At 49.2% G+C, this 27,500-nt stretch overlaps 2 protein-coding genes across 3 annotated transcripts in view; one reads left to right on the top strand and one right to left on the bottom strand.

Annotated features, from left to right (window-relative positions):
* The window catches only part of slc1a7b (solute carrier family 1 member 7b), a 46,308-nt gene extending 25,968 nt beyond the window's left edge, over window positions 1-20,340 (top strand). Inside the window, exons 6-11 of the mRNA XM_076990111.1 lie at window positions 130-229; window positions 3,865-4,098; window positions 6,617-6,811; window positions 8,600-8,734; window positions 18,064-18,163; window positions 19,672-20,340. Of these exons, the coding sequence (XP_076846226.1) occupies window positions 130-229; window positions 3,865-4,098; window positions 6,617-6,811; window positions 8,600-8,734; window positions 18,064-18,163; window positions 19,672-19,914 (1,007 nt within the window). The 3' untranslated portion in view covers window positions 19,915-20,340. The remainder of the gene's footprint in view (window positions 1-129; window positions 230-3,864; window positions 4,099-6,616; window positions 6,812-8,599; window positions 8,735-18,063; window positions 18,164-19,671) is intronic.
* A 1,651-nt stretch (window positions 20,341-21,991) lies between these two features.
* Window positions 21,992-27,500, bottom strand: part of podn (podocan) — an 18,913-nt gene continuing 13,404 nt past the window's right edge. For both annotated transcript variants that reach the window (XM_076990108.1, XM_076990109.1), the window contains exon 10: window positions 21,992-25,709. In XM_076990108.1, coding sequence (XP_076846223.1) covers window positions 25,550-25,709 — 160 coding nt within the window. In that variant the 3' untranslated portion in view covers window positions 21,992-25,549. The remainder of the gene's footprint in view (window positions 25,710-27,500) is intronic.

The following is a 27,500-nucleotide window of genomic DNA, read 5'->3' as shown; positions in this document are numbered from 1 at the left end:
CATATACACACACACACACACACACACACACAAATATACACATATATATGATCCCCAGACCTGAGGCCATGACTGATGTGCCCCTGAGCAAGGCCCTTAACCCTAAGATAATGGCTGTTTTGTGTTCAGGCATTATGTTGGGCAGGATGGGTCCTAATGGCACTGCGCTGGTGAACTTCTGCCAGAGTCTAAATGAAGCTGTTCTGAGAATAGTGGCCATCGTCATCTGGTGAGTCCTTCATCTCCGAGTCTTTGAACTGTAGAGATCAAATCCTTATGGCGTCAGAAGCATAAAAATATCCTTCCTGAAACCTCACTGAACCCTGACAGGAAGCTTAGATGTTGGATAAGAGCTCAGAGCAGGAGCTGGCGTGAAGAACAGGAGACCAGGAGAACAGCACTGAATATCACAGCCTTGCACCTTCTCACAGGCCGTGGAGATCAGTGAAAAACAAACATGTAATTGGCAAAGTATCTTCAGAAAGACTGTGTGAGGTGTGAGGTGGCAGGAGACACATAGAAAACTCAATGTGGAGTGAGTGTGGGAGTGGGTGTGGGTGTGGGAGTGGAGTGAGTGTGGGAGTGGAGTGAGTGTGGGTGTGGAGTGGTGTGGGTGTGGAGTAGTGTGGGAGTGGAGTGAGTGTAGGTGTGGAGTGAGTGTAGGTGTGGAGTGGGTGTGGAGTGAGTGTAGGTGTGGAGTGAGTGTGGGAGTGGAGTGAGTGTGGGTGTGGAGTGAGTGTGGAAGTGAGTATGGGAGTGGAGTGAGTGTGGGTGTGGAGTAGTGTGGGAGTGGAGTGGAGTGTGGGAGTGGAGTGAGTGTAGGTGTGGAGTGAGTGTGGGAGTGAGTGTGGGTGTGGAGTGAGTGTGGGAGTGGAGTGTGGGTGTGGAGTGAGTGTGGGAGTGGAGTGAGTTGGGTGTGGAGTGGTGTGGGAGTGGAGTGGAGTGTGGGAGTGGAGTGAGTGTAGGTGTGGAGTGAGTGTGGGAGTGGAGTGAGTGTGGGTGTGGAGTGGTGTGGGTGTGGAGTGAGTGTGGGTGTGGAGTGAATGTAGGTGTGGAGTGAGTGTGGGTGTGGAGTGGTGTGGGAGTGGAGTAGAGTGTGGGAGTGGAGTGAGTGTAGGTGTGGAGTGAGTGTGGGAGTGGAGTGAGTGTGGGTGTGGAGTGGTGTGGAAGTGGAGTGAGTGTGGGTATAGAGTGAGTGTGGGAGTGGAGTGAGTGTGGGTGTGGAGTGGTGTGGGAGTGGAGTGAGTGTGGGTGTGGAGTGAGTGTGGGTGTGGAGTGAGTGTAGGTGTGGAGTGAGTGTGGATGTGGAGTGAGTGTGGGAGTGGAGTGGTGTGGGAGTGGAGTGAGTGTGGGAGTGGAGTGAGTATAGGTGTGGAGTGAGTGTGGGAGTGGAGTGAGTGTGGGTGTGGAGTGGTGTGGAAGTGGAGTGAGTGTGGGTATAGAGTGAGTGTGGGAGTGGAGTGAGTGTGGGTGTGGAGTGGTGTGGGAGTGGAGTGAGTGTGGGTGTGGAGTGAGTGTGGGAGTGGAGTGGTGTGTGTATGGAGTGAGTGTGGGTGTGGAGTGGTGTGGAAGTGGAGTGAGTGTGGCAGGAGACACATAGAAAACTCAATGTGGAGTGAGTGTGGGAGTGGGTGTGGGTGTGGGAGTGGAGTGAGTGTGGGAGTGGAGTGAGTGTGGGTGTGGAGTGGTGTGGGTGTGGAGTAGTGTGGGAGTGGAGTGAGTGTAGGTGTGGAGTGAGTGTAGGTGTGGAGTGGGTGTGGAGTGAGTGTAGGTGTGGAGTGAGTGTGGGAGTGGAGTGAGTGTGGGTGTGGAGTGAGTGTGGAAGTGAGTATGGGAGTGGAGTGAGTGTGGGTGTGGAGTAGTGTGGGAGTGGAGTGGAGTGTGGGAGTGGAGTGAGTGTAGGTGTGGAGTGAGTGTGGGAGTGAGTGTGGGTGTGGAGTGAGTGTGGGAGTGGAGTGTGGGTGTGGAGTGAGTGTGGGAGTGGAGTGAGTTGGGTGTGGAGTGGTGTGGGAGTGGAGTGGAGTGTGGGAGTGGAGTGAGTGTAGGTGTGGAGTGAGTGTGGGAGTGGAGTGAGTGTGGGTGTGGAGTGGTGTGGGTGTGGAGTGAGTGTGGGTGTGGAGTGAATGTAGGTGTGGAGTGAGTGTGGGTGTGGAGTGGTGTGGGAGTGGAGTAGAGTGTGGGAGTGGAGTGAGTGTAGGTGTGGAGTGAGTGTGGGAGTGGAGTGAGTGTGGGTGTGGAGTGGTGTGGAAGTGGAGTGAGTGTGGGTATAGAGTGAGTGTGGGAGTGGAGTGAGTGTGGGTGTGGAGTGGTGTGGGAGTGGAGTGAGTGTGGGTGTGGAGTGAGTGTGGGTGTGGAGTGAGTGTAGGTGTGGAGTGAGTGTGGATGTGGAGTGAGTGTGGGAGTGGAGTGGTGTGGGAGTGGAGTGAGTGTGGGAGTGGAGTGAGTATAGGTGTGGAGTGAGTGTGGGAGTGGAGTGAGTGTGGGTGTGGAGTGGTGTGGAAGTGGAGTGAGTGTGGGTATAGAGTGAGTGTGGGAGTGGAGTGAGTGTGGGTGTGGAGTGGTGTGGGAGTGGAGTGAGTGTGGGTGTGGAGTGAGTGTGGGAGTGGAGTGGTGTGTGTATGGAGTGAGTGTGGGTGTGGAGTGGTGTGGAAGTGGAGTGAGTGTGGGTATAGAGTGAGTGTGGGAGTGGAGTGAGTGTGGGTGTGGAGTGGTGTGGGAGTGGAGTGAGTGTGGGTGTGGAGTGAGTGTGGGAGTGGAGTGGTGTGTGTATGGAGTGAGTGTGGGTGTGGAGTGAGTGTGGGAGTGGAGTGGTGTGGGAGTGGAGTGAGTGTGGGAGTGGAGTGAGTGTAGGTGTGGAGTGAGTGTAGGTGTGGAGTGGGTGTGGAGTGAGTGTGGGTGTGGAGTGAGTGTGGGAGTGGAGTGAGTTTGGAAGTGAGTATGGGAGTGGAGTGAGTGTGAGTGTGGAGTAGTGTCGGAGTGGAGTGGAGTGTGGGAGTGGAGTGAGTGTAGGTGTGGAGTGAGTGTGGGTGTGGAGTGAGTGTGAGTGCGGAGTGAATGTGGGTGTGGAGTGAGTGTGGGAGTGGAGTGAGTGTGGGTGTGGAGTGGTGTGGGAGTGGAGTGGAGTGTGGGAGTGGAGTGAGTGTAGGTGTGGAGTGAGTGTGGGTGTGGAGTGGTGTAGGTGTGGAGTGAGTATGGGTGTGGAGTGATTGTAGGTGTGGAGTGAGTGTGGGAGTGGAGTGGTGTGTGTATAGAGTGAGTGTGGGAGTGGAGTGGTGTGTGTGTGGAGTGGAGTGTGGGAGTGGAGTGAGTGTAGGTGTGGAGTGAGTGTGGGAGTGGAGTGGGTGTGGAGTGAGTATGGGTGTGGAGTGATTGTAGGTGTGGAGTGAGTGTGGGAGTGGAGTGGTGTGTGTATGGAGTGAGTGTGGGTGTAGAGTGAGTGTGGGAGTGGAGTGGTGTGTGTGTGGAGTGAGTGTGGGAGTGGAGTGAGTGTAGGTGTGGAGTGAGTGTGGAATGTTACTCCTCTACTCTGATGATCGGAGTGACACTGTAGCAGCATCCATATGATCAGAGAGGGAGACTTTATCATCATCATTATGATCAGAGTGACATTGGAGCAGTTTCTGTATGATGAGAGTGACACTATCAATATGATCAGAGTGACACAGTATCAGTGAGAATATGATCAGAGTGACACAGTATCAGTGTGAATATGATCAGAGTGACACAGTATTAGTGTGAATATGATCGGTATGTTTGGAGTGACACTTTATGAACATGATCATAGTGAGGCTGCATCAGTGAGAGTGTGAGCTGTACTCCTACCTCACCGTAGCCGACAGCAACAGCGTGGTCCTGCACCTGCAGGTACTTCCCGTTCGGGATCGTGTTCCTGGTGGCTGGGAAGATCCTGGAGATGAGTGACCCCTCAGACATGGGGAAGAAGCTGGGCTTCTACGCCGTAACCGTGGTGATGGGCCTCATCCTCCACGGCCTCTTCATCCTGCCTTCCATGTACTTCTTCATCACCAAGAAGAGTCCCATCGTCTACATCAGAGGAATCCTGCAGGCCCTGCTGATCTCACTGGCCACCTCCTCAAGGTAACACACACACACACACACACACACACACTCACACACACACACACTCACACTCACACTCACACACACGCACATGCACACACGCACACACACACACACACACACACACACACACACACACACACACACACATGCACACACGCACATGCACACACGCACACACACACACACACACACACACACACACACACACACACACACACACACACACACACACACTCACACACACAGACTGTAACATCTAGCTAAACTCAAGCATGCTTTACATTTCTGAAAGAAATGGGAAGAAAGTTTGCAGAGAAGAGAACAGACCAGCCATGGAGTGATTCAGGGTTAGGGATAGGTTGAGGGGTTAAGTTGAGGGGTTAGGTTGAGGGGGTTAGGTTGAGGGGTTAGGTTGAGGGGGTTAGGTTGAGGGGTTAGGTTGAGGGGGTTAGGTTGAGGGGATAGGTTGAGGGGGTTAGGTTGAGGGGGTTAGGTTGAGGGGGATAGGTTGAGGGGTTAGGTTGAGGGGTTAAGTTGAGGGATAGGTTGAGGGGTTAAGTTGAGGGGTTAGGTTGAGGGGGTTAGGTTGAGGGGTTAGGTTGAGGGGGTTAGGTTGAGGGGATAGGTTGAGGGGGTTAGGTTGAGGGGTTAGGTTGAGGGGGATAGGTTGAGGGGTTAAGTTGAGGGGTTAGGTTGAGGGGTTAAGTTGAGGGATAGGTTGAGGGGGTTAGGTTGAGGGGTTAAGTTGAGGGATAGGTTGAGGGGTTAAGTTGAGGGGTTAGGTTGAGGGGGTTAGGTTGAGGGGGTTAGGTTGAGGGATAGGTTGAGGGGGTTAGGCTGAGGGGGATAGGTTGAGGGGTTAGGTTGAGGGGGATATGTTGAGGGGGATAGGTTGAGGGGTTAAGTTGAGGAGTTAGGTTGAGGGGGATAGGTTGAGGGATAGGTTGAAGGGGTTAGGTTGAGGGGTTAAGTTGAGGAGGATAGGTTGAGGGGTTAGGTTGAGGGGGTTAGGTTGAGGGGTTAGGTTGAGGGGGATAGGTTGAGGGATAGGTTGAGGGGTTACGTTGAGGAGGATAGGTTGAGGGGTTAAGTTGAGGGGTTAGGATGAGGGGGTTAGGTTGAGGGGTTAAGTTGAGGGGGATAGGTTGAGGGATAAGTTGAGGGGTTACGTTGAGGAGGATAGGTTGAGGGGTTAAGTTGAGGGGTTAGGATGAGGGGGTTAGGTTGAGGGGTTAAGTTGAGGAGGATAGGTTGAGGGGGTTAGGTTGAGGGGGTTAGGTTGAGGAGGATATGTTGAGGGGGTTAGGTTAAAGGGGTTAGGTTGAGGAGTTAGGTTGAGGGGGATAGGTTGAGGGGTTAAGTTGAGGGGATAGGTTGAGGGGGTTAGGTTGAGGGGGTTAGGTTGAGGGGGATAGGTTGAGGGGTTAAGTTGAGGGGTTAGGTTGAGGGGTTAGGTTGAGGAGGATAGGTTGAGGGGTTAGGTTAGGGGGTTAGGTTGAGGGGGATATGTTGAGGGGGTTAGGTTGAGGGGTTAAGTTGAGGGGATAGGTTGGGGGGTTTAGGTTGAGTGGTTAGGTTGAGGGGATAGGTTGCTCCAAAGCATCTGCTGAACAGTCATGTATGAAGAATCACACCAAGTCTGGCTTAATATGAGGCTCCAGGGTAAATGAACACTTGAAAATGTCTCCAAGCTCCAGTGCCAACAAACAGAATTTCTGTTTACATACAACTTCAGACAGTTGCTATAAATCTATTATTTTAAATCAGTAAGGCATGCGTTTAGACACTGACACTAAACCATGGGGATGCAGAGCTGATACGAATGAGGAAATGACAACAAAGACCATGATTGCTAATGTTGTGACCTGTGGGCGAGATATTCAAAATGAAAAGAATCGGCCCCCATGCCGAACCCTGGGGTACTCCCTGTGTAGCAGAAGACATGGAGGACAATACTGTCCACAGAACTGAGATGCTGCCTATCAGAGAGATACTCAGTACTGCGCATTATATGAAATAACCAGTAATTGTTCGCACAGGTCAGAAGTACTTGTGTGATCTTGAAGCTGTGAGGTAACCAAATCTTTGAAGTACATATTCTTGGCTATGAAAGGCAGATTTAATTTGTAATTAGAAAGAGAAAGGTTTGAGAAGACCAGTGTGAACAGGGTTTGAAAAGATCAGTGTGAACAAGGTTTGAGAATACAGGCTGCCTGAATAAATTAGTGAATAAATACATGAAAGAAGAATTAGAATATTTAGTTTGACCAAGAAGTAAAAGTAAAAAGTAAGTAGCCAAGCTGTATAGTTATTAGCACAGAGAGCACACCTGGAAGGTCACGTGGAAGGTCACGTGGGAGGTCACGTGGAAGGTCTTCTCTGTGCTCACTAGCACAGAGAGCACACCTGGAAGGTCACGTGGGAGGTCACGTGGAAGGTCTTCTTTATGCTCACTAGCACAGAGAGCATACGTTGAAGGTCACGTGGAAGGTCACGTGGAAGGTCTTCTCTGTGCTGGTCTGCTCCACTGCAGCTCTGCCACGTTGCCCATCACCTTTAAGTGTTTGCTGGAGAACAACCACATCGACCGGCGCATCATCCGCTTCGTCCTGCCCGTGGGCGCCACCATCAACATGGACGGCACCGCGCTGTACGAGGCCGTGGCGGCTATCTTCATCGCCCAGGTCAACAACTACGAGCTGGACTTCGGCCAGATCATCACCATCAGGTGAGATTCCCCACAGACCGGTTAACACCAGGAATAGACTCACCTGATATGGATATGATAATCACCATCAGGTGAGGATTCTCACCAACCACCAATCACCAACCACCAACCACCAATCACCGTTTACAGGATCAAGCAAGGACATAATATCACCAATAATCACCAATAATGTCACACAGATGATGAACAGGCCACTCGACACCTGATGAGACCTGAAGGGTTTTTGCAGTTGTTGGGTAATTGTTGAGTAGTAGTTGAGCAGTAGTTGGATAGTTGTTGGTATTAGTTGGCTAGATGTTGGGTAGGTGTTGGGTTGTGTTAGTCCAGCACAAACTGTGATAAGTATCATGAACTGAAAGGCCAGACAGCGGCTGAGAGCCTGACAAGCTGTGTGAGTCGTGTGAAAGAGGAAATGCACACGCTAACGTCACGGCTGAGGAAAACGCCAGTGGCTGGAGCTACTTCAAAACAGCTACTGTGTACGACACACACGCCAGGTTTACTCTCCCAAGACAGGGTCATGTGACCACAGTAAATCACCAAAGTATGAGAGCTCTGTGTCTTGTGTGTGTTCCCTGTCTCGCTCTCTCACTAACAGAACATTTGTCTAGACAGACATAAGATGATATATTCCATTTGTTACATGAATTAAGTCTTAACTGCTTGCATTCAAAATGTTCATTATTGCATATTAAAATATTATCAAGAACATCATGTAATGCATTAAATACATTTGCTGTAATAATTAGATCTACAAGTTGATGTTGTATTAGTTTTACAATGTCTCTAAACAAGGAATTAGGATTTATGATTTAAATTAGGAATTAGGAATTTAGGATTTAAAACACTCAATATTACACAGCCCACCAGGAACTTAATCCTGACCCAGCCCACCAGGAACTAATCCTTACCCAGCCCATCAGGAACTAAATCCTGACCCAGCCCACCAGGAACTTAATCCTGACCCAGCCCACCAGGAACTTAACCCTGACCCAGGAACAAGTGGATACAGAGATTAATCGGGACCATCAAAACTTCACCTGTGCTTTTGTAACCCATATAGATTGAATATGCTTTTTGTCAGGTACAGGGACTTACAAAGTGTGTACAAATACACACACCAGCTAGTCCAACCAGCACACACACACACACACACACACACACACACACACACACACACACACACACACACACACACACACACACACACACACACACACACACACACACACACTTATTCAAATCTACATGGGCTACAGAAAGCTGATTGGCTGAGTGTAGGGCACTTTCAGCAAAAGTAACTTCAGGCAGGCAGGTCACGTTGACCAGGACAACTGAAGCAACTCCTGGTACAAATGCATTCCTCAGTCACTTGAGGGAAATTGCTCTCTTCCTTACTCTGAAGAACTTAACTCTACTTTTGTAAAAGACTGAAATTGGCACATTGAATGACATAATTGCCATATTGAATGGGTAAAAAAAAAGTTTGGAGTTTTGCAATGACCTTTCTCCCTCCAGAAGTGACAGACAGACCCCACCGAGCCCTGCCAAAGGCTCTCTCTCCACCCGCCAACACCACCATCATTACTGCTCTCTCTCCACCCGCCTACACCACCATCATTACTGGACTCTCACTTTGAGTTCAGTTCAGTTTGTGATGTTTCTGTCTGTTTCTATTACTTGTGACGTTTCTGTGTGAGGTCCAGTCTTGACTTGACTTGTGTGTTTTTATATACACAAATAAAGCTGAACCGAACCATTTTTATTTTATTATTATTATTTTTCCAGTATCACGGCAACTGCAGCCAGCATTGGGGCTGCTGGGATTCCACAGGCTGGCCTGGTCACCATGGTGATAGTGCTCACATCCGTTGGCCTGCCCACAGACGACATCACACTCATCATCGCTGTGGATTGGGCATTGTGAGTGCACACCGGCCATGCTCCTCCCACAGCACATCTGCTTCGGCACAGCTTTACTTCTACAGGGAACAGCCATATTCCTACAGGGAACAGCCATATTACTACAGGGAATAGCCATATTCCTACAGGGAACAGCCATATTCCTGCAGGGAACAGCCATATTCCTACAGGGAACAGCCATATTCCTACAGGGAACAGCCATATTCCTGCAGGGAACAGCCATATTCCTACAGGGAACAGCCATATTCCTGCAGGGAACAGCCATATTCCTACATGGAACAGCCATATTCCTACAGGGAACAGCTTTATTCCTGCAGGGGCTGTTCCTGTCACCATTACTACTGCATTTCTCAGAAGGTCCACCCCCCCCCAACACACACACACACACACACACACACACACACACAATAAAACTAAGCATAATGGGGCAGTAGCCCTGGACACAGAGATATAAGTACTCTAATCAGCTGGTTTGAATAGCTGGTAGACAGGAAATGAGACTCTGAGCTTTCACTGATGATGACTGGACTTTGAACCTTTGGAGAAGGTCAATGTAGCTCAACTGATCAGCCACAGCTGAGGGCTGTAATAGGGTGTGTAATAGGGTAGATAAAGGGTGTGTAATAGGGTAGGTAAAGGGTGTGTAATAAGGTATGTAATATGGTAAGTAAAGGGTGTGTAATAGGGTATGTAATAGGGTAGGTAAAGGGTGTGTAATAGGGTAGGTAAAAGGTGTGTAATAAGTTAGGTAAAGGGTGTGTAATGGGGTATGTAATAGGGTAGGTAAAGGGTATGTAATAGGGCAGGTAAAGGGTGTGTAATAGGGTAGGTAATAGGGTATGTAATAGGGTGTGTAATAGGGTAGGTAATAGGGTGTGTAATAGGGTAGGTAAAGGGTGGGTAATAGGGTATGTAATAGGGTAAGTAAAGGGTATGTAATCGGGTAGGTAAAGGGTGTGTAATAGGGTAGGTAAAGGGTGTGTAATAGGGTATGTAATAGGGTAGGTAAGGGGTGTGTAATAGGGTAGGTAAAGGGTGTGTAATAGGGTATGTAATAGGGTAGGTAAAGGGTGTGTAATAGGGAATGTAATAGGGTAGGTAAAGGGTGTGTAATAGGGTATGTAATAGGGTAGGTAAAGGGTATGTAATAGGGTAGGTAATAGGGTGTGTAATAGGGTAGGTAAAGGGTGTGTAATAGGGTATGTAATAGGGTAGGTAAGGGGTGTGTAATAGGGTAGGTAAAGGGTGTGTAATAGGGTATGTAATAGGGTGGGTAAAGGGTGTGTAATAGGGTAGGTAAGGGGTGTGTAATTGGGTAGGTAAAGGGTGTGTAATAGGGTATGTAATAGGGTAGATAAAGAGTGTGTAATAGGGTAGGTAAAGGGTGTGTAATAGGGCATGTAATAGGGTAGGTAAAGGGTGTGTAATAGGGTATGTAATAGGGTAGGTAAAGGGTGTGTAATAGGGTATGTAATAGGGTAGGTAAAGCGTGTGTAATAGGGTAGGTAAAGGGTGTGTAATAGGGTATGTAATAGGGTAGGTAAAGGGGTGTGTAATAGGGTATGTAATAGGGTAGGTAAAGGGTGTGTAATAGGGCATGTAATAGGGTAGGTAAAGGGTGTGTAATAGGGTATGTAATAAGGTAGGTAAAGGGTATGTAATAGGGTGTGTAATAGGGTAGGTAAAGGGTGTGCAATAGGGTATGTAATAGGGTAAGTAAAGGGTATGTAATCGGGTAGGTAAAGGGTGTGTAATAGGGTATGTAATAAGTAGGTAAAGGGTATGTAATAGGGTGTGTAATAGGGTAGGTAAAGGGTGTGCAATAGGGTATGTAATAGGGTAAGTAAAGGGTATGTAATCGGGTAGGTAAAGGGTGTGTAATAGGGTATGTAATAGGGTAGGTAAAGGGTGTGTAATAGGGTATGTAATAGGGTAGGTAAGGGGTGTGTAATAGGGTAGGTAAAGGGTGTGTAATAGGGTATGTAATAGGGTAGGTAAAGGGTGTGTAATAGGGTATGTAATAGGGTAGGTAAGGGGTGTGTAATTGGGTAGGTAAAGGGTGTGTAATAGGGTAGGTAAAGGGTGTGTAATAGGGTATGTAATAGGGTGGGTAAAGGGTGTGTTATAGGGTATGTAATAGGGTAGGTAAGGGGTGTGTAATTGGGTAGGTAAACGGTGTGTAATAGGGTATGTAATAGGGTAGGTAAAGGGTGTGTAATAGGGTAGGTAAAGGGTGTGTAATAGGGTATGTAATAGGGTAGGTAAAGGGTGTGTAATAGGGTATGTAATAGGGTAGGTAAAGGGTGTGTAATAGGGTATGTAATAGGGTAGGTAAGGGGTGTGTAATTGGGTAGGTAAAGGGTGTGTAATAGGGTATGTAATAGGGTAGGTAAAGGGTGTGTAATAGGGTAGGTAAAGGGTGTGTAATAGGGTATGTAATAGGGTAGGTAAAGGGTGTGTAATAGGGTATGTAAAGGGTGTGTAATAGGGTAGGTAAAGGGTGTGTAATAGGGTATGTAATAGGGTAGGTAAAGGGTGTGTAATAGGGTATGTAATAGGGTAGGTAAAGGGTGTGTAATAGGGTAGGTAAAGGGTGTGTAATAGGGTATGTAAAGGGTGTGTAATAGGGTAGGTAAAGGGTGTGTAATAGGGTATGTAATAGGGTAGGTAAAGGGTGTGTAATAGGGTATGTAATAGGGTAGGTAAGGGGTGTGTAATAGGGTAGGTAAAGGGTGTGTAATAGGGTATGTAATAGGGTAGGTAAAGGGTGTGTAATAGGGTATGTAATAGGGTAAGTAAAGGGTATGTAATCGGGTAGGTCAAGGGTGTGTAATAGGGTATGTAATAGGGTAGGTAAAGGGTGTGTAATAGGGTATGTAATAGGGTAGGTAAAGGGTGTGTAATAGGGTGTGTAATAGGGTATGTAATAGGGTGTGTAATAGGGTAGGTAAAGGGTACGTGAGGGCAGATCAAACCAGAGTTGAAAACAGGGAAACAAGGACAGAAAAGCAATCAGAGCAGAGAGGAAGCAGGAAGAACAGAAGAGACCCAGGTGCTGATACTGCACACGGACCTGTCTTGAGTTTGAAGCCCAGGAAACACTGATGAGGGAATAGGGAACCGGTGGGCGGAGTCGGGCAGCACCACTTCGCCAGGGCAACCACACATCCAGCAACGTTTCGCCAGGGCAACCGCAGATCTCAGAGCCTCTGCTCTCTCATTTTATGTGACTCAGCTTTGTCTCATAACGAAACCACATTTTCTCAATCATTTCTGGCATCTCGGAGCACATGCATAGATAATACAAGAGATGAAGAGATTATAATTAGATTTTATGTGTCATTAGTGTCAAAAATGCACCAATGTTCTTTTATTTTAGATGTTGGAATTTTTTTCCAGATGGCATCTTTGCTCTGGCTCAGGGCCGATCAATTATTTATTTGTTACCTTTGTTGGTTTTATTTGAACACTGTTTTGGACAATTATTTGAGCTGTATCTATGACAGTCGGCAAAAAAGCATCATAATCAGAACTCTCCCTGTCACTAGAATACAGATCTGAAAATGAAAAAAAAAAAAAACTGCTGTTATATTTTATCTCCAAATTCTTTTTTCTTCTGCTCAGAATCTTTAAGCTGCTCATTTTCCATTTTTGGTTATATCTTGAAATTGCAAGAATGTTGAGTGCCTTCAGATGTTTTCTGGGCACCAGTAGCAGTTCATGTAAGATTAGAACATTCTTGTAATGGCTCATTAATCTGCTCATGGTGGACTGTCAAAAGCAGACAGGTTCAGTGTCCAAACACCTCAACACTCTCCTCAAGGTAATTTGTCTTCACTTGTCCAGCACAAATAAAATATTACATTTCTTACACAGTTAATCTAGCACCTGCATTATATCATTTTCATTAGATATGCCCCTCTGTCCAAATGTAAAGATGCAATCACACAGAAAAATCCCACAAGACAAAAGCCCAGTTGAATTTAATCCCAATTCTCAGGTCAGCAAGGCCTGCTAATCATCCATGACCAGGTAACACCTGTGTCCTCGATACCTGGTCCTTAACCACACCTGTGTCCTTGACCAATATAACAGAAACACAAGCATACCAGCTCTTGTCCCATAGGTGGTGTAGATCTGTTTCTGGAAGTTTCATCTACTGGTGATGTTGTACACTCATCATTGCAGTTAGAGAGATAGACAGACCACCCTGTTTGTGATGCCATAAACTGTTGGAAATCTTTGTGCTTGCCCAAAAGAGGATTAGGAGGCTGAAAGATGGTAGACCACTGTAGACAACTCACAGTCCAGTCCTTTCCCACCAAACACGGTTACACCACACCCGCCCTGGCATATGTGGTACAGCCCCGTCATGTGTTCAGTGTTCTTGGTGAATTGGACTGACATCTCTCCGCAGCCTATCGTGTACATTGCCCCGCCCCCCTGTTCTCTCTCCAGTCACCATGTGTACATGAACGTCTCTGTTCTTCACGCTGTGCTCTGTGATGACCTGATGTGTTTCTGCTTGTTGCACGTTTGCTATGCTTCATTTTGTCAGTAAATGTCTGTTCCTTGTTGAGATTTGCATGTGCATCTGCATATCCTAACATCACATGACAGTACTGATACAGCCTTCACACTGTACAGCGGTTAAACAATCGTAACTGTTGTAGCGTTGTATAAAATAACATTTGTTACTTTTTCACTTTTGGTATATTTTGCCAAATATTTTCCATAACATCCAAGTAGCATCAGGTGTTGTGTCAGAATCACAGTGTCACGTAGGGCAACGCCCCCTCTCGTAGCTGTCACTCTGGGTTCCCTCATGTCCGTGTTCCCTGCCTGTTTGTCCCGCCCTGCTCGTTGGTTTTGATGTTTCCTTGTTTGTTGCCACGCCCCAGTGTCATTGTCATCACCTGTCCCTAGTTAGTTTCTTTGTATAAAGTCCCAGTATTTCCCCAGTCCAGTATCCGTGATTTTGTCTACTTCGTGCCTTGTGCTTTGGTATATCTGTTCGTTGTGAGTATTGTTTCCGCTGCCTGCATTCCTGCCTGTTCCGTGTTTCCCCGTCGTGTTTGGTTTATCTGTCCGAGTATGTCTGTTGTTATTTCTTGTATGGACTGCCTTCCCGTTATGACCCCTGCCTGCCACTACGACTCTGCTTTTGGAATTTCCTGTATTAAATCTCGCTCTCCTCCGCGTTTGTGTCCGTCTCCATGTTCTGCCCAGCGCAGATCGTTACATAATCACGGATCTTACAAGGACACAGCGAGGGAGCGAGACTCTGGTGAGTTTAATCGCTGCGATGAGATGTTGGCTGGTTCGGTCCAGTTCAACTCTCCGATATCACAGTGTGAACGAACCAGAGACAGAAATTCCCCTGGCGCTGTGGGAACACGGAAGTCTCGACGCGCACCAACGAAAGCCCAGTCACTTTCGTTTTCGACTGGCTTTCGCGTCGAGACTCCTGTTGAGCGCTACGTGTCTGCCCGGCTTGATCACTATAGGGAGGAGAAACCTATAGTACAAGTCGCGGGCAGACGGATTGAGTGCACAGACTGGCGTTTGCTAAACCCTCGGTTGGCTCTCGATGGCTTCTGCGAGCTCCCGACGCCTCAGAGGAGGCGGAGCCGTCGCAGAGAGAGCCGCCGAGGGGCTTCTGTGTCTGTGTATTCTTCCAGGCTCACCCAGGACCCTGAGGAGGAGGACCTACCGCCGCTGACCCCGCCAGCTATACATCACGACACCCCCAAGTATTTTTTGGGGGGGAGTACAAGCCACGTCGGCTTGGCGGACACGCCCCCCGATGACGTCGGTATAGTGGCTCCGCCCCCCGAGGACGTCGGCTTGGCGGACACGCCCCCCGATGACGTCAGTATGGTGGCTCCGCCCCCCGAGGACGTCGGCTTGGCGGACACGCCCCCCGATGACGTCAGTATAGTGGCTCCGCCCCCCGAGGACGTCGGCTTGGCGGACACGCCCCCCGATGACGTCAGTATAGTGGCTCCGCCCCCCGAGGACGTCGGCTTGGCGGTTCCGCCCCCCGAGGACGTCGGCTTGGCGGTTCCGCCCCCCGAGGACGTCGGCTTGGCGGTTCCGCCCCCCGAGGACGTCGGCTTGGCGGTTCCGCCCCCCGAGGACGTCAGCATGGCGGTTCCGCCCCCCGAGAACGTCGGCTTGGTGGCTCCGCCCCCCGAGTGCATCTCCTCACCTCGGATTCCTGTCCCCGCTGCCCGTAGGCAGTTCGTGCCTGTTCCTGTCCCCGCTGCCCGTAGGCAGTCCGTGCCGGTTCCTGTCCCCGCAACCCAGGAGAGGTCGTCCACGCCGGTTCCTGTCCCTGCGACCCAGGAGAGGTCGTCCACGCCGGTTCCTGTCCCTGCTGCCCGTCGGCAGTCCGTGCCTGTTCCTGTCCCCGCGACCCAGAAGAGGTCGTCCACGCCGGCTCCTGTTCCCGCTGCCCGCCGCCCGGCCGCGCCTGTGTCCCCAGAGACTGTGCTGCCCTCTATTGGGCCTGGACTCTTTGTGCCCCCTGCTCTGCCATGTGCCCCTGTCTCGTTGCCCATGTTCCCCTTGCTCCCATGTTCTGTCCCTGGTTTTGTGTTGGTCCCAGTTCCTGTGTGTGTACCTGTTCGTGTCCTCGTGCCCGTCCCTGTGTCTGTGTCTGGTCGTTTCCTCCAGGTCCCTGTCCCCGTGTCTGTTCCCCAAGTCCTGACCCACTTTGTTCCTGTGCCGGTCTCTGTAGTCCAAGCCGTTTTTGTCTCAGTGTTAGCCTCTGCCCTGTCCCCTGGCCCCGCTCCAGTGTCTGTCCCCGGTCCTGTCCTGTCCAGCCCTGCTCCTGTGCCTCACCCTGGCCCTATCCGGTCTCCCTGTGTCCCGTGTCATGCCGTGTCCCAGGTCCCTCGTCCTGTTTTGTCTAGTCCTGTCCCTCCGGTCTGTCCTGTGTCCGCTGTCCCTGTCCTGTCTGCCCTTGCGTGCCCCGGAGTGGCACGCTTTGAGGGGGGGTTCTGTCACGTAGGGCAACGCCCCCTCTCGTAGCTGTCACTCTGGGTTCCCTCATGTCCGTGTTCCCTGCCTGTTTGTCCCGCCCTGCTCGTTGGTTTTGATGTTTCCTTGTTTGTTGCCACGCCCCAGTGTCATTGTCATCACCTGTCCCTAGTTAGTTTCTTTGTATAAAGTCCCAGTATTTCCCCAGTCCAGTATCCGTGATTTTGTCTACTTCGTGCCTTGTGCTTTGGTATATCTGTTCGTTGTGAGTATTGTTTCCGCTGCCTGCATTCCTGCCTGTTCCGTGTTTCCCCGTCGTGTTTGGTTTATCTGTCCGAGTATGTCTGTTGTTATTTCTTGTATGGACTGCCTTCCCGTTATGACCCCTGCCTGCCACTACGACTCTGCTTTTGGAATTTCCTGTATTAAATCTCGCTCTCCTCCGCGTTTGTGTCCGTCTCCATGTTCTGCCCAGCGCAGATCGTTACACACAGGCAGACACGTCAGTAGAAAATAATCAAACGTACACTATATTGTCAAAAGTATTCGCTCACCTTGCTTGACTCACATATGAGCTTAAGTGACATCCAATTCCTAATCCATAGGGTTTTGAAATGACGTTGATCCACCTTTGCAGGTAGAACAGCTTCAACCCTTCTGTGAGTGCTGTCCACAAGGTGTAGGAGTGTGTTTATGGGGATTTTTGACCATTCTTCCAGAAGTGCATTTGTGAGGTCACATTCTGATGTTGGACGACAAGGCCTGGCTCTCAGTCTCCGCTCTAATTCATCCCAAAGGTGTTCTATCATGTTGAGGTCAGGACTCTGTGCATTCCAAATTCATCCACACCAGACTCTGCCATCCATGTCTTTATGGACCTTGCTTTGTGCACTGGTGCACAGTCATGTTGGAAGAGGAAGGGGCCAGCTTCAAACTGTTCCCACAAAGTTGGGACTATGGAATTGTCCAAAATGTCTTGGTTATGCAGAAGCATTCAGAGTTCCTTTCACTGGAACTAAGGGGCCAAGCCCAGCTCCTGAAAAACAACCCCACACCATAATCCCCCCTCCACCAAACTTTACACTTGGCACAATGCGGTCAGACAAGTACCATTCTCCTGACAACCACCAAACCCAAACTCGTCCATCAGATAGCTAGATGGAGAAGCGTGATTCATCACTCCAGAGAACACACCTCCACTGCTCTAGAGTCCAGTGGTGGCGTTTTTTACACCACTGCATCTGACGCTTTGTATTGCACTTGGTGATGTATGGCTTGGATGCAGCTGCTCAACCATGGAAACCCATTCCATGAAGCTCTCTGCTCACTGTTCTTGAGCTAATCTGAAGGCCACATGAAGTTTGGATGTCTGTAGTAATTGACTCTACAGAAACTTGGTGACCTCTTCACACTATGCGCTTCAGCATCCGCTGACCCTGATCCGTCAGTTTACATGGCCTACCACTTCATGGAAAACACTTCCATTTTCTTAAAATACAGGGTATTATAAATACAGGGTATACAGACAGTTGACTGTGGAATATTTAGGAGTGATGAAATTTCACGACTGGATTTGTTGCACAGGTGGCATCCTATCACAGTTCCACGCTGGAATTCACTGAGCTCCTGAGAGGTACCCATTCTTTTACAAGAACAGCCTTTTCACAAAAACCGTCTACATGCCTATGTGATTAATTTTATACACTTGTGGCCATGGAAGTGATTGGAACATCTGATTTCAATCATTTGGATCAGTGAGAGAATACTTTCGGCAATATAGTATTGTCACGTTTCAGCTCAGGACCCCTCCTTGTGGGCGTGTCGCTATGTCGTCTGCGTCTAGTTATGTCCATGTTGTAGTTCCGTGGGTGTGGGTCGTTTGTGAGCGTGTTCGTTAGTCTCACCTGTGCCTTGTCTCGTGATCACTGGGGAATGTGTTCCTTACCTATTTAATGTGCGTTCGCACAATGTCTCATGCTCGTCTTTGTCTAAAGTTCGTGTGAGTTGCTTGTTTGTGTACTTGCGCTACCGCGCAGAACTTCACTATTCATGTAATTAAAGTCTATGTTTCACCTCAATATTCGTCGTCTTGCCGGCTTATTCCAAACATCACAAGCGTACATGTTTTAGGGAAATTAGATGCTGTAGAAATAGAAGTTTTTTGTTTAATCATTATCATTATCATTTCAGTGCAAAAAAGCAATTTCTTCTCCAACTAGCAATTAGCAGTACACAAACACCCAATGCACAGAGAGCATGTTAGAAATCTGCAATTGTTTGACATATTATTGTGAGTTGCTGAACTATCCATGCCCTTTGACCTGTGCCCTTTGCCCTGTATTTAGGGACAGGTTCCGCACTATGGTCAATGTGATGGGAGATGCTCTCGCTACAGGAATTATGGCGCACATCTGCAGGAAAGACTTCATGAAAGAAGGAGACGGGGTGAGACATTCTGCTTTCCTCACGGTAGTGGGAGGACATGGCTACGTCACTGCTAGCTTATACCAGAGAGCTTTATCTTAGAAGAACAGGGCTACATCACTGCTAGCTTATACCAGAGAGCTTTACCTTAGAAGAACAGGGCTACGTCACTGCTAGCTTATACCAGAGAGCTTTACCTTAGAAGAACAGGGCTACGTCACTGCTAGCTTATACCAGAGAGCTTTACCTTAGAAGAACAGGGCTACGTCACTGCTAGCTTATACCAGAGAGCTTTACCTTAGAAGAACAGGGCTACGTCACTGCTAGCTTATACCAGAGAGCTTTACCTTAGAAGAACAGGGCTATGCCAGTGCTAGTCTAACTTCTCTCCACACCTAGTACCTTGTCGAGCTAGATTTGTATAATGACTGACTGCAGTTTTACAGTTAATCATATTGTTGGCAATATGGCTATTGGCAGATCATTAGTCTGATCATAAACGAGCACTACTGGCATGTTTATTGTTGTTCTCCAGTGTGCTAGTCCCCTCACACAGACCAGCGCCAATCACGAAATGGTGCACATATATTGGGGAGTGTTCTCAGGTAATGTCAAGCATGCTGTCAGATTTAATAACCTCATGAAGTGCTCGCCGTGTTCTTTGCTATGAATTATGTGCACGCTGATTAAGTCCATCCAGATGTCTGGACAGGAAGCACGCTGGAGACATGCAGTGCAGTGTGTGACTCATAGCTCCCGATACCAGCATGACCCAGACTCCTTGGCTCCGACGTTTCTCTCCAAAGACGCCACGTTGTGGCTCATCCAGGTCCCCCTTCATGAGCAGGACCAGAGAACTACAGCCCTGCCTCTCCTGACCAACCCGCACACACCACTCTAGACCTGGCCAGCTGATCCAGATGTTGCTCTGAGCACATGAGCACCTGCTAAATACTAAAACTGTAAAAGCCCTGTGAATAATAAAGCCCTGTGAATTTCTGCGGATACACAGACATACATACAGGAATTTGACTTCGGGAAAGTGATGTTGGGTTAAAGGCTCCAGTCTGCACAGAAATCTACTTCTGTAATGAGTACCATGTGTGTGGGACAATGTCTCCACCATCCTGCTGCCAAACTCCATGGGCGGACTGGGACAGGACGGGCTGGTTCAGGGTCAGGAAGGATGGGTCGGGGTCAGGACGGGCTGGGTCAGGGTCAGGAAGGATGGGTTGGGGTCAGGACGGGCTGGGTCAGGGTCAGGAGGGCTGGGTCAGGGTCAGGAAGGATGGGTTGGGATCAGGACGGGCTGGGTCAGGGTCAGGAAGGATGGGTCGGGGTCAGGAGGTCTGGATCAGGGTCAGGGCGGACTGCCTCACTGGCTCAGAGCAGAGTAACAATTGAGCTAGCACATGGAGAAGAACAGAGACAGGAGTGACACCTCACCACACAGTGACCTAGCTTAGCGTCACTCTCTATTCTTCCCTTCACACCTCACTCTTTCCATCTCACTCACTCTCTCTCTGCAGGTTCCTCTGATCTGTGAGACGAAGCCCATCTGTATCCAGCAGCTGATGAACAACAATGGCGGTTTCCAATCGCTGCCACCAGGGGGCAGACCTGAGCCACCGGCTGTGGCACGCCTCATGCTGCTGGAGGAGGGACTGCGACCCCCCCCGCCCGAGCGGAAGAAACCCCCCCTGCCCCCCCACCACCTGAAACCACAAGACCTCTGTACCATCAACATGAACGGTCTGGAGACCAACGTATAGCAGCCTTGTTGAAACGTCTCTTTCACGAGGAAGAACTTCAGGACACTGAGTATTCATCTCCTCTAGGAATTTAGATTCACTCGGTCTACCTGTTGTTTTCTTTCTTGTTATTGAACGATTCTGGAAGGTTGTCTACTGGCCCACATTCTCACGGCAACAACTGGCGCTCACGCTGTTCCAGCTTGGACTTGAAGTACGTAATGAGCTTACTCGGGTTAGCTCGCACTTTGGCCTGGACTGGGATGGACTGGGATGGTTTTCTTCTTGGCTCTTGGAAGGCCATGGGGTCCAGAATGGGCTCTGATCTTCTGGATGTGTCCTGCTCCTGGATGAGAGGACGCTAGGACTGGAGTGTCATCATAGCTCAACCATTTGATAACGAGCAATCCCAAACCCATTAAGGCCTTTCTGAAACAAATATGTAGAATTTACATTGTATATACACAATATATTTGTCCATGCATTTGTGTTTTGTTTCTTTTTTTGATGTTTTTAATATTTCAGATTTTTATATACTTAATATTTAATATATTTATTTATAATTAGTATGTTTTCCTTTTTTTGATTAACATATGAGCTGTAGTCATTGTGCTTGTCATCCTATGTTAACATGGTGAAACATTACAGTCAATTTCCTCACAAATTAGTTTACTAATTCACATATTACTAATATTACATTCAAACGTTTTTGATTAGAAAAGAAAGAAAGGTCCATTTGGAAGGTGCTGTGCGGGGCTAATGGATGTAGAGATCACGGTGTGACCCAGAGATCACGGTGAAACCCAGAGATCACGGTGTGACCCAAAGATCACGGAGTGACCCAGAGATCACGGAGTGACCCAGAGATCACGGTGTGACCCAGAGATCACGGAGTGACCCAGAGATCACGGTGTGACCCAGAGATCACGGTGTGACCCAGAGATCACTGTGTGACCCAACCCTCCTTAATGACTTCTGAGAACTGCAGAACTGCCCTGCCAGCAGAATGGAGCCTGTGTCCCCTAAAAGAGAACTTGTAGTTTCTGCGGATCAACACCGCCCTCATCAGACCTCTGCCTGATCTGTGGCCCTCATCAGACCTCTGTCTGATCTGTGGCCCTCATCAGACCTCTGCCTGATCTGCGTACATCACTGAGGAGCTACACTTTTGCAGTGGTTGAAGTTTCCTCTGAGATGAACGCACTACGCACAAGTACACAAAAGTCTGAACCCTCCACAATTATATGTTTAACAGTAGATATCTGTAACAGGCCAACTCTTAAGATAGTAAATGCTGTTGTCTATACAGTCATCAGAGGATTGCGGTTTCTATGGTATGTTGTGTGTGCACCAAAGCTACACCCCTTCAACATCTGCCAGCCAATCACACAGAGCCTTGCTGGTCTCTGTCCCTGCCTCCTTGCCCTTGAACAGAATTCACTGGGTGTAACATGCAGCTCAGGTAAACATGAGTACACCAGACAGCAGATCTTTATCTTTAAAGCAGGCTTTATCCTCTGCATGATGTAGGGTTCTCTGCCACCTGATGGAGCGTTTGTTAGGGCTTCCAGCAATTATACCCCTCCAAAGTGGCTGAGAGACCAATTTTTCTCCAGACTTCTTCCAGAAGGCCACCATTTTTCACTTTGTGGAAGACTGCGTACGTTACCAGAGAAACAGAGCAGTGGTTGGTCCAGCACCATGAGCCCCTCCCCCTGTAGCCATGACATTCTACCTGCCAGTCGAGCAATGAGACGACTCCAGGGAAGGACAGATGAAAACGTGTTCAATCTGTGTTCAACAGATTATTGTCTTTTAATCACTACCTCTAAGCAAAATGAAAACAGACATAAACTGAAGTAAAATAACAAAAAAACATTTTAACATGAATAAAATGTTAGTGCGTGTATATCCATTATGGAGCATATTCAGAAAAAGCATCTTCTCTGGAGACATTTCCACTTAAAATATAAAAATTTTTATCACTTATAAAAACTTTAATGCGGCTGGAATGTGTCACTTTGTGTTCTTCCTCCATGAAAAAGACTCAATATGAAAATAATTTTTAAATGAAAGAAAACAAACACTGATGTTTTCATTCAAAAATAATTTATTTGCTGTGTATGAAATGCTGGCCAGGAATGTTGTGATGTAACATGAGGTAATTGTGCGTTATGGCAGGTAAAGGTTTTCAGCATAGGCTAAATAAACATCATACTAGGTAGCTTAGCAACAGGCAGCTGCTCAAGCTAGACCAGCGAACAGACGGCAGACAGTCTCGTTCCAAACGCCAGCTCTGTCTGTGGGCGTTCACACACACCACCCAGCTCTGTCTGTGAATGTTCACACACACCACCCAGCTCTGTCTGTGAATGTTCACACACACCACCCAGCTCTGTCTGTGGGCGTTCACACACACCACCCAGCTCTGTCTGTGAGCGTTCACACACACAACCCAGCTCTGTCTGTGAGCGTTCACATACACAACGCAGCTCTGTCTGTGGGCGTTCACACACACAACCCAGCTCTGTCTGTGAGCGTTCACACACACCACCCAGCCCTGTTTGTGAGCGTTCACACACACCACCCAGCTCTGTCTGTGAGCGTTTACACACACAACCCAGCTCTGTCTGTGAGCGTTCACATACACAACCCAGCTCTGTCTGTGAGCGTTCACACACACCACCCAGCTCTGTCTGTGAGTGTTCACACACACCACCCAGCTCTGTCCGTGAGCATTCACACACAACCCAGCTCTGTCCGTGAGCGTTCACACACAACCCAGCTGTGTCTATGGGCGTTCACACACACCACCAAGCTCTGTCTGTGGGCGTTCACACACACAACCCAGCTGTGTCTGTGGACGTTCACACACACCACCCAGCTCTGTCTGTGAGCATTTACACACACCACCCAGCTCTGTCTGTGAGCGTTCACACACACAACCCAGCTATGTCTGTGGGCATTCACACACACCACCCAGCTCTGTCTGTGAGCGTTCACACACACAACCCAGCTCTGTCTGTGAGCGTTCACACACACAACCCAGCTGTGTCTGTGGGCGTTCACACACACCACCCAGCTCTGTCTGTGAGCGTTCACACACACCACCCAGCTCTGTCTGTGAGCGTTTACACACACAACCCAGCTCTGTCTGTGAGCGTTCACATACACAACCCAGCTTTGTCTGTGAGCGTTCACACACACCACCCAGCTCTGTCTGTGAGCGTTCACACACACCACCCAGCTCTGTCCGTGAGCATTCACACACAACCCAGCTCTGTCCGTGAGCGTTCACACACAACCCAGCTTTGTCTGTGAGCGTTCACACACACAACCCAGCTGTGTCTGTGGGCGTTCACACACACCACCAAGCTCTGTCTGTGGGCGTTCACACACACAACCCAGCTGTGTCTGTGGGCGTTCACACACACCACCCAGCTCTGTCTGTGAGCATTTACACACACCACCAAGCTCTGTCTGTGAGCATTCACACACACAACCCAGCTATATCTGTGGGCGTTCACACACACCACCCAGCTCTGTCTGTGAGCGTTCACACACACCACCCAGCTGTGTCTGTGGGCGTTCACACACACCACCCAGCTCTGTCTGTGAGCGTTCACACACACAACCCAGCTCTGTCTGTGAGCATTCACACACACCACCCAGCTCTGTCTGTGAGCGTTCACACACACCACCCAGCTCTGTCTGTGAGCGTTCACACACACCACCCAGCTCTGTCTGTGGGCGTTCACACACACCACCCAGCTGTGTCTGTGAGCATTCACACACACAACCCAGCTGTGTCTGTGAGCATTCACACACACAACCCAGATGTGTCTGTGAGCGTTCACACACACAACTCAGCTCTGTCTGTGGGCATTCACACACACCACCCAGCTCTGTCTGTGAGCGTTCACACACACAACCCAGCTGTGTCTGTGGGCATTCACACACACCACCAAGCTCTGTCTGTGAGCGTTCACACACAACCCAGCTCTGTCTGTGGGCGTTCACACACACCACCCAGCTGCGTCTGTGAGTGTTCACACAAACCACCCAGCTGTGTCTGTGGGCTTTCACACACACAACGCAGCTGTGTCTGTGGGCGTTCACACACACAACCCAGCTCTGTCTGTGAGCGTTCACACACACCACCCAGCTCTGTCTGTGGGCGTTCACACACACCACCCAGCTGTGTCTGTGAGCATTCACACACACAACCCAGCTGTGTCTGTGAGCGTTCACACACACAACCCAGCTCTGTCTGTGGGCATTCACACACACCACCCAGCTCTGTCTGTGAGCGTTCACACACACAACCCAGCTGTGTCTGTGGGCATTCACACACACCACCAAGCTCTGTCTGTGAGCGTTCACACACAACCCAGCTCTGTCTGTGGGCGTTCACACACACCACCCAGCTGCGTCTGTGAGTGTTCACACAAACCACCCAGCTGTGTCTGTGAGCTTTCACACACACAACGCAGCTGTGTCTGTGGGCGTTCACACACACAACCCAGCTCTGTCTGTAAGCGTTCACACACACCACCCAGCTCTGTCTGTGAGCGTTCACACACAGTTTTTTTGCTTCATCTGAGCTCTTCTAGTTGCAGGGATGAATCATAGCAGGGCTTCACTTCAGAGTCACAGCGGGACTTCAGAGTCACAGCGAGACTTCAGAGTCACAGCAGGACATCACTTCCAGCTGACTCTGCTCCCACAGTTGGAGTCAAACTCCGCCCACTTCACACATCACCTTGACACGTCTCACTGTCTGTCACCGTTACTGCGTTTTACACTTTTAGTTTCACATGCGAAGGCCAAACTGAGAGGCAGCGTGTCTCACTTGGTGTGCAAAGGTAGCAGCACTGAACTTGTAAGCCATTAGCATCACACTCTCACACACAGACACACACACACCCTCACACACACACCCTCACACACACACACACACACACACACCCTCACACACCATCACACACCATCACACCCTCACACAGACACACCCTCACACAAACACACACCATCACACACCCACACACATTCACACCCTCACACACTCACACACACCATCAAACGCTCACACACACCCTCACACACACACACACTCAGCCTGACACCCTGCGCCAGGAGCACAAATAAGTAGCAAAACAGCAAACATGCAAAAGAGATCCATCTGTCCGAGAGGAAAGAGTAGCAGAAATCAGAGCACTCCATCAGAGCACTCCATCAGAGCACTCCATCAGAGCACTCCATCAGCAGCTCCTCCAGGAGTGAGTGTGGAGTTCTTTCCCTTTGTGGTTCGGAGTGGATGGTAAGTTCTCCCCCATGTGCGAGACGGAGCAGAGAGAGTTATGCAGAGTTAATGCAGCTTCTTTGAGTTGTAATGGAGGTCGCAGCTAATGGGCTTTCTGACAGCGTGGCTCACAGATGAAAAAATAAGGTGAGATTTATCCAGAAGAGGTGATAAATTTACCAAGCAAAGCCATTTAGACTCACGCTACCACTTTCCTTTTAAATGAGATCTTTGATGTTTATGACATTCAGGCAGGACTTCTCGACTTTTCCACTCCTCCAGAACCTTGACTTGAGTTAACAGAGGCACAGTTCACGCCAGGCAGGGCCGCCTCGCTGACCTTTGCCCTCCTCCCTACTGCTCCTCTTCCTCCGTTTCCACGTAGTCCTCCTCTAACTCCGCCTCCTGCGTGTGAATGGGTGCGATGTTGCCGTGGCCGACGTCCAGCACCTGCAGCTTGGACAGGTGAGAGAAGGAGTCCTCCACCACAGAGAGGGTGGAGAGGGGGTTGAACCTGGGATCAGGTGGAGGGTGGAGAACGGAGAGGTGGAGAGACAGATGGGGGAAGAGGAGATCTTTTGTAAGATTAAGATTCGCTACTACATGAAGACAAGTGCATTCTTGGTCCCAACCTGAACGTCCTGCACCAGGAGACTTTCCCACAGTCCGCTAGACACCCTGTCTGGGTGGAGCCTACAGAACTGCCCCGCCCACCATATGCCTCACCTCCACCAGTAGCAGTTGAGGGGTGGGTCTATGTCCCACTCCCCACCTCCACCAAGAACCTCAAGCAGTGGTCTCCTTCGAGAGAGCCTCTCTCAAACACTACCAGCAGGACGGCTGGATCACATCACGCCTGCTGCAGGTCAGAGATACCTCTGCCTTAGGAGCGCTTAGGAGCACTTAGGAGCACTTAGGAGCGCTTATCCTTCTGATTTTAACATATTGTATTACAACAACCTTTAAAAAAGTCCTTCACCAGGATATTGAGACGTATCAAAATATTTGTGATTCATCTCAGTTTGAAATAATGCACTCCTCAACAAGAATATTTTATGTTAGAGTTACATAGTTACATTTAGTACCCCCTCCCTCTCTCACACACACACACACACACACACACACACACACACACACACACACACAGGGTTGCCAACTTTTGACCCTGGAGGAGGTGGCGAGTGTAAATTGTTGAGTGGGGGGGGGAGGGGTAACGTAACGTAACAAATTAACCATTAAATCGCGATCTGTCGATCGCCGGTGGTTGGCGCCAGAGTGAACTAGTAACTCATTGAATCATTGATATGGATCAGAGGTAAATAAACTGGATTTTTTTTTCGGAGTGAGAACTCGGAAGTGTGGCGTGAGAACGTGTGAAGACGGTCAAATGCGTGTGTCTCACGCTCAATGCGTGAGAGTTGGCAACCCTGCACACACACTCCTGGCTCGGCTCTTTGAGGAGCTGTACAGCTGTTGGGGATTTACAGTGGGAGGTGAGAGTATGGCCTGTCCCAGATACACTCTGCAGCAGTGGCGATGAGCACAGACCTGTGCTGCCCCTGTACTACCCCTGTGTTGCCCCTGTGCTGCCCTAGCCGCAGAGCTCTGGGCTGTCAGCCCAACTTCACCCACACCACACCTTCTGCCTCAGACTAGACCTCGGGTGTCAGCACACACTCGGGGCTAATACATTAGGCTAATACCATAGGCTAATGTGTTAGGCTAATACGTTAGGCTAATATGTTAGGCTAATACGTTAGGCTAATATGTTAGGCTAATATGTTAGGCTAATATGTTAATAAATGTTTCAGTGCACTGCTTGATATCAAAGGACAGAATGGTGACATCACAAGCAGGCGGGGCCAGGTCACAGAGAGCAGACTGCCAATGACGTCGCAGGGTTTTTGAATTTGCATAGAGCTGCACGATTGGATGGTAAATAATCCCAGATGCTACGCAAAAGACAAAGCGCTACATACCCTCGGGAACACAGGAATGCGCTCAGAGAACGTCCATTCAGCCTGTGCAGCCACACACACTCACCACACACATTCACACACACTCACCACACACACTCACCACACACACATACACACACACACACACACACTCACCACAAACACACTCACCACAAACACACTCACCACACACATTCACACACACTCACCACACACACTCACCACACACACACATATACACACACACACACTCACCACAAACACACTCACCACACACATTCACACTCACTCACAACACACTCACCACACACATTCACACACACTCACCACACACACTTACCACACAC

The sequence above is a fragment of the Brachyhypopomus gauderio genome, unplaced genomic scaffold, assembly GCF_052324685.1.
Source record: "Brachyhypopomus gauderio isolate BG-103 unplaced genomic scaffold, BGAUD_0.2 sc73, whole genome shotgun sequence".
Classification (NCBI taxonomy): Eukaryota; Metazoa; Chordata; class Actinopteri; order Gymnotiformes; family Hypopomidae; genus Brachyhypopomus; species Brachyhypopomus gauderio.
The sequence above is the reverse complement of the archived record's forward strand: the minus strand, read 5'-3'. Positions and strand labels throughout refer to the sequence as shown.